This window comes from Boleophthalmus pectinirostris, unplaced genomic scaffold (genome assembly GCF_026225935.1).
Source record: "Boleophthalmus pectinirostris isolate CB_2022bp ecotype Guang Dong unplaced genomic scaffold, ASM2622593v1 HiC_scaffold_18, whole genome shotgun sequence".
Classification (NCBI taxonomy): domain Eukaryota; kingdom Metazoa; phylum Chordata; class Actinopteri; order Gobiiformes; family Gobiidae; genus Boleophthalmus; species Boleophthalmus pectinirostris.
The window spans coordinates 32,774,664-32,781,585 of NW_026571133.1; the positions used below are offsets into that span (position 1 = coordinate 32,774,664).

At 38.8% G+C, this 6,922-nt stretch overlaps 2 protein-coding genes across 2 annotated transcripts; one reads left to right on the top strand and one right to left on the bottom strand.

Moving 5' to 3' along the window:
* The first annotated feature begins 33 nt into the window (after positions 1–33).
* LOC110166384 (eukaryotic translation initiation factor 4E-binding protein 1-like) lies at positions 34–3,896 on the top strand. Its single transcript, XM_020931619.2, has 3 exons — positions 34–314; positions 3,141–3,317; positions 3,394–3,896. The coding sequence occupies exons 1-3, from the start codon at positions 179–181 to the stop codon at positions 3,423–3,425; spliced, it is 345 nt and encodes a 114-aa protein (XP_020787278.1). The 5' UTR covers positions 34–178; the 3' UTR covers positions 3,426–3,896.
* Positions 3,897–4,384: 488 nt separating this feature from the next.
* LOC110166367 (nodal homolog) lies at positions 4,385–5,845 on the bottom strand. Its single transcript, XM_055153981.1, has 4 exons — positions 5,566–5,845; positions 4,850–5,379; positions 4,643–4,813; positions 4,385–4,537 (listed from the first exon to the last, which is right to left on the bottom strand). The coding sequence occupies exons 1-4, from the start codon at positions 5,843–5,845 to the stop codon at positions 4,385–4,387; spliced, it is 1,134 nt and encodes a 377-aa protein (XP_055009956.1).
* Positions 5,846–6,922: the final 1,077 nt, after the last annotated feature.

Consider the following 6,922-nt stretch of genomic DNA (forward strand, 5'->3'; position numbering starts at 1 on the left):
TTCAGCCAATCAGAGCGCTCCGTGCCACGTGCTGTTTTGGAGGAAGTGCTTGTTGTTTTGGATTTGCTGGGACCACGTGTTAGCACAAGGTCTTCGCTTGTGCTGCTAGCTGCCACGCAATACTTCGCCTTTTTCTTTTCCGTTGAGCTTTTTAGCCATCTGTGCCGTGTTGTTCGACATGTCAGCGGGAAGCCAGAGCACCAGATGCCGGGACATTCCAGCTGTCAGGCGGGTGGCTATCCTCGATGCAGCCCACATGCCCCAGGACTATTCCACCACCCCAGGAGGAACCTTGTTCAGCACTACTCCTGGAGGTAATGTTCTGTTCTAGTTGTGACTGGTGCAGCATTGAGTTTGATCCATGTTCTGCGTGACATTTACGAACGCCATGACTGGGTAATGTGATCTTGAAATAGTTCCCACACGTATTTGGCTAGCTACAATGTGAATGAAGACAGCATGGCTGCAGAAAGCTGGGATAACTTTTTTAAACTCTGAGGCATTTCACTTCATCTTTTTAAGTCAGCGACCCATGATCATTGCCCACTGCTTTAACTGCAGCTGACAGCCAGATAGAGGTTGTTGACTGTTGTCCCTCAAAGCATATTTATTGTTAAAGTCGTACTGTAGACTTGACATACTGGAGTAGAGGCTATCCCCAGAAGGGAAATTACACAACGTTCAAGCTTCACTAAGTAAATGCACCAGCGTCTGTGGGGAATATTTCCTATGGCTGTGTGCCATTTCATATTTATTTCTAGCTCTTAAAATGCTTGATTAAACCTAGCGTTTTTACCTTCTGTAAATTTCTTCCAACCTCAATGTCTTGGACAGCGTTTGTAATCTTTTAAGGAAAGAGAATATAGGGCTACTATCAGACGATAACTCCCTTTTCTCCAATACTGTCAACTTATTTTATTCCAGTCACTAGTTTATAACTCAGCAGGAGGCTCAATTTGTTATTGATTATGTTCACGTTCTCCAACAGCGTGACGCAAAATGCAGAGTGACGCAAAAACAAGAACTGGATTGCATGTGTTGTTTGTTAACCATGCATGGACCAGCGCCATAATCTATTTAAAGTATTCATCACTCTTTTACTTTAGTGTTGTGAGGCGTATTCTCTACCAGATGCATAATGTGACCAAACTTGTCTGTCTTCACTTAAGGAAAATGCTGATGTGATATTTTCTGCATCAAATATGAGAGTTTGGGAAAGCTGACACACTTTACATATGTTGATCAAAGCCAGGCTTGTCCTTTAAGGTTTACTTAGAAGGTTAGTAAAGGTAAAGTACATATACTGTAAGTCACATGTGGATAACACAGAAAAAATAAATGGGTCAGCAGCTGTAGGCTTGAGTGATATAGCCTGGGAAAATGGCATGTGCAGCAATACAGAAATTGTACTTTATGAAGTACATTCTGTAGCTGTTTATTAGAGCTTGGAATGGAATCCAAACATCAATATTTTACCACACAACTATACTATATGTATATTGATATTTTTTGCATGAGTAGTTTGAACTAAATATGTGTGAGATTTTTTTATTTTTTATTTTTTTGCTATGCCCTTTGACCAAATGGTCATTATCCACGGGACACTACAGTTCTGGGGTGTTACTAGCCCCAGGTGAAAGGTAACATGTGAATATAATAACAATCAGAAGAAAACATAAAAGTAGGGGGGATTAGTGGTAGGTGAAAACAGAAATTTTCTGAGTAGGTAAGTCTCAAATGCAGGACAAAGCAGGATTACTCAAACATACATGAAAAAAATCTGAATAGAACTCCAAGTGAGGTTATGGTGATAGCATGGTTAAATTGTTAAAATCTCAAGAAACTCAAATGGAAGACAGTTGTACTCAAGTAATAGTAACACTGCATCAGAATTACTTAAGTAGAAGTAGAAGTTGTGATCCAAGAAATTACTTAAATAAGTGTAATTTAAAGTGTCAGTACTTAACATCTGATTTATAATCTGAAGTAAATGTAATCTGAAGGACAAGATATTAACATAAAGATTTTGTCACTTGTAGACTTACTCATAGTCTGAGGAGTCACCAAAGCTTTTACTGAAGTTAGAGTACTGTTACTTAAATAAAAATATCACTCATGTAGGAGTAAAAGAATGCTGCTAGAAAAGTACAATAGATACTCAAGTAAATGTAAGTGAGTACTACCCACCTCTGCACTTGTATACATTACACTTAATAATAACACATCATAATAATAATTAATAATATGAAGACTTTAACAAACTAAACTATGATGTACTTATAGTACATGTACTTATAGTACATCATAGATTACATTTTATATGTGCAAATAAAATGTAATCTTTACATATATGGTAAGCAGCAATAGGCCTACCACTTAAAGTGCAGTTTACCATAAAAAGAAATTGTCAATAGAGTAGGCACGCACTCGTGAGAGATTAACGAGACATAAATTGACCATTACAGAAATAGGCTTTGAGCAGTTTAAAGTTAACAATGGGATAATTGCTGCATATTGTATTTTAACGTGTGTTTTTGAGTTATTATCCAAACATTTATTGCTATTTATTCTCTTTAGTTCTTAACTGTAGTATTTTAGGCTTTCATGATACCAATATATTATTATCATTCAGTCCTATATGTGTTGTGATTCTGTATGAACTGTACTTCACAAACTTATAATAAGCAATAATGCAATATATGTTAGTCCATGTGTTTATGAATGTAATAAGTTTGCTGTACCACAATATCAAATTAAATGTGTCTATATTGTATTTAATCAATTACAGACATTTTTATTGCTCAAAAATGCCTTGAATCCTTACCTTGAGTCTCCAGGCTACAGATCTTACCTGTAACTTGATCTAGGGATGTCACCTAGTTCACCAAAGGGAGATATGTTTAATGGAATACTGTGGAACATTCCAGACAATCTAATGACATTACCATAGCGACAAGAAGGTGGGGTGCCCTCCCCCAGTAAAGTTACTAGTGCACCATTAACCTTTAATATTATATGAAATTATTATATAATGTTAATCAATGTTTTATTGGCCAGGCGAGGATACACACTTCTCAGGCAGATAAACAACAGTCACTTCTACTTTTCCTTTTCTTTTACTTACTTTTACTTTTCTTTAGGAACCAGAATCATCTATGACCGCAAGTTCCTGCTACAGTGCCGGACCTCTCCCCTGACCCGGACCCCTCCCAACCTGCCAGACATCCCTGGAGTGACCAGGCCCATGAAATCTGAGTCCGAACTGCCCGAAGCCACTCCCCGCAATAACCATGAGCTCATCCAGGAGGAGGCTGCAGGTAAATCCTTTTTTTTTTTTTTTCATCTTTTGATTTGAACCTTTTCTTTGTGACTGTATAAGATGTGTCCTCACAGGAGAGGAGGCCCAGTTTGAAATGGACATCTGAGCAACCTCTGTCAGGATCACCATCACTTGGAAATGGTTTATGTTTGATATTATTAAATGTTTACTACTATGAAAAATAACCAAGGCAATGTGAAGCCCAGTTATTCTCAAGTAAAAGATGATAGACAGTATTTTCTACTGCTGTTGAATAATGAATTAATTCAACTCTGGCACCATCTGGTATTACAAAGCCATTTAACCTATTAGTTGTTTTTGATGCCTTTTTTTTTTTTTTTTTTTTTTTTTATTGTAATAACAATTAAACTTTTTGATATTTATGGTTTAAAAAGACAAAGTCAGGACTAGTCAGGACTGTACTGTTGTTGTTTTCCCTTTTCTTTTTCATTGGAGTAATTTGGTGTTGGTTGTTTGCTGCTGTATGTTATCACGATGTAACATCCAAATCTAGAGTGAATTTTTCTAAAGATGTGCTATATTTTACTTGAATAAATATAGAAGTGTTTATATGACATTCATTTTCATCATTTTTTCCTGAATACTGCATACTAGATTTTTAGAGACTCACCAACTGACCACAATCAAATGTAATAAATACCAAAGAATAAAGATACAAAATAATTTATTGCATTAGTATATTATACAGAGCAGGTCAATGTGACCCAGATATCTAATATTTTAAAGAGCTTACATTCTGACAACAATTTCAATTGCATTAAAAATACACATCTATAGTGCTTAAGTCTCTTGTCATTCTACCATGTCACATCTTAACCAATAATTCATAAATATGTTAATAAATGTTTCAGTTTTCTTCACTTGTCATCCACTTCATTTAAAGCTTGTCTGAGTAAATGACACAGTCAGTTATATTTACACAAAGTAGCAATAAAATAATTTAAAGAGCAGTGTCCTTCTTGAATGCAGTGCATTACAGCAGGCGCCTCTTCCTTGGGTGGACATTTCTGTCAAGTGCCTTTGAATTTTCTTCCACTGGAGTTTTCAGTGGCAGCCACACTCCTCCACGATCATGTTCTCGTGATGTCTCATCACCATCTTCCCATTCTCAAAGTAGAGCATAGAGAGAGGAGCTAGGCGAGTGGGGACACACGACACACAGGGCACCTTGTCAGGATGGTGAAGTTTCAGCAGGCTCTGGAGAGAGAATTTAAATTCCATTAGTTCATTTATTCAATGGAAAGATAAATAACTACATAATTCACAATAACACTTATGATACTGATGTGAAATGTTTCTTACCTGCATGTAGGCATGGTTGGTGGGAGTGAAAGTCTCATCCACAGGTGTGGGGCAGCTACCTTCACAGCGGAAAGCATTGTAGCGTTTGGGATAGACAATCCACTCACTCCATCCAAGCTTCTCAAAGTCCACCCACATGTCCACCTTCCTGCACAGAGAGCTCTTATTGTCCTCAGTGGGCTTGCTAGCCGGAGCAGCCCCTGCCACTCCTCTTCTCTGGTGGTGGGCATGGCGTTGATGGTAGTTCTGCTGGTGCCTCTTGCTCCGGCCACTCCTCCTGGAGACACTGTCCAACTGTACATATTTAGAGTGCTCAGCTGTGCGGATGAGAGTGGGAGCTCTCTGGCTGGTGGGGTTCTGCCTGGTGAAGACCACCATCATGACCCTGTCAGAAGTGGAGTGCTGAACCACCTCCTCATCTCTAGTGTGTTTCTCCTGAGGTCTGTCTGAAGAGTATCCATCCTGAAGCCAGTTTAAAAGCAGCTCAGTCATGTTAAACACCTTCCAGGAGGAAGGGGACAACATGGAGTTAGGTTTGGCCTGGACTCTTCCCAGAAACAATGGCTCCTTGGGGCAGTCTGGCCCCATGCAGTGGTGATGGATGTCCACTGAGGCCTGGGAGGACTGGCTGAAGGCAGGGAGACGCATGCGGAGCTCAGCCAGCTGGATATTGTCACTTGTAGACATAGAGGACACATCGAAGGTGACAGACCAGTGATTTCCAATCTGCTGACAAGCTGTAACAAGAAAAAAGATAAATGATTAGACATAAGTTCTATATGCTCAAAACCAAAAGTTTCAGTTGACATATAATTAGATTTCAGGTAATCAAGCCACACCCACAATTAACAGAATATATTTGAGGGTAACATACTTCTAAAATATCAAATATATAGTCTATATCTACAATAAAATATACATACTCTTTGCTACAAGGCTGGTGACGGAGTCCGAGTCATGTAGACCCGGGTTGTCCTCAAGCCGGGATCGGCCCAAACTGATCTCGAGGTTTCTGACGCGGTCCTCGGTGAGCATAGTGTGGTACAGCTGCATCATGTAGAGCGGTAGCCGGGTGGACTGATGCCTTGACCCTGCGCTCTTCTCACGAAGAACAGCGTTCGGATGCAACCCAGAGAAACGCTGTGACCCCATAACCAGAACCAAATCCACCAAAAGCGTAAAGAGAGTCAAAATTAGATCCATTGCGTTTTCCTTGAGTATTCCTCTTGATGTTGTCGCTTGTGCAGATAGACGCCAAATGATGCAGGACACAGGCACTGGTTGGTTTTATACCCCCGCTAAAGTGGACCATCTAACGGCCTTTGAAGTGCGTTGTCAGGGCGTGTGTGATCCACGATGGCGCGCAAAGGGCCATAGCGCTTTCGGATCGAAACCAATTTGTCTTTGTAGTTGAGAGGTGTGAAAAGTGAATATGGTCGTTACTCTGCGCGTGTTAGGTATTCTTTTGATAAGAACTCATCACAATAATATTAGCTAAGCAGATTAGATGATGCACCGCTGCGCTCTGATTAATGGGACTTAATCAGAAACTACTTTCACGGCATGGAAAGACTCGCAATGAGAGTAAGCTCACGATAATACATTTACAGTTTATAAAATTGGACGACGCTGACAAATAATTTATTCTACGTTTGTAAAGTCCATGTTTTAGGCTTATTTTAATCAATATTTATATTTAAATAGGATATATTTTTGAGAAATTTACATTCCACGGTAATACTATGAATGCTTGAGTAAGTCATACAAATATGGATATTTCAAAACTTTACTTGTTAATAAGCAGGATAATAATTTACAGTTGGCCTAAAAAAAAATATAAAAGCTTATTGACAATAGTAGCTAATAATTTAACCTTTTACCTACTAATAAGAATAACAAACTAATTATAGTATCTTACCTATTAATAAGGTACTAATTTTTACATATTTTGGTTTTATTAGCCTACTTGTGCTATAATTGGCATATCAGGCTTGGTATTCAATCCGTTTTTAGTATTAAGAAATGTGTAGGCCTAACCGAAAAGGCCTATCGCTGTATACTGTTTATTCAACATTATTTCAAAAATTTTACATGACATTTGACAGCAGCATGGCCTTAAAATCTGTTTAGCAGGCCCATTTGATTTAAGGTGTTCTTGAAATGTGACTTTGTAGGAACATGAATGGTCCTGATCGTGGCTCATTCATAAAACAAACTGGACACTTGACCTCAAAGAAGAGAGAACAAAGGACGGTGTGTCAGGAGCAAAGACCTCACTGT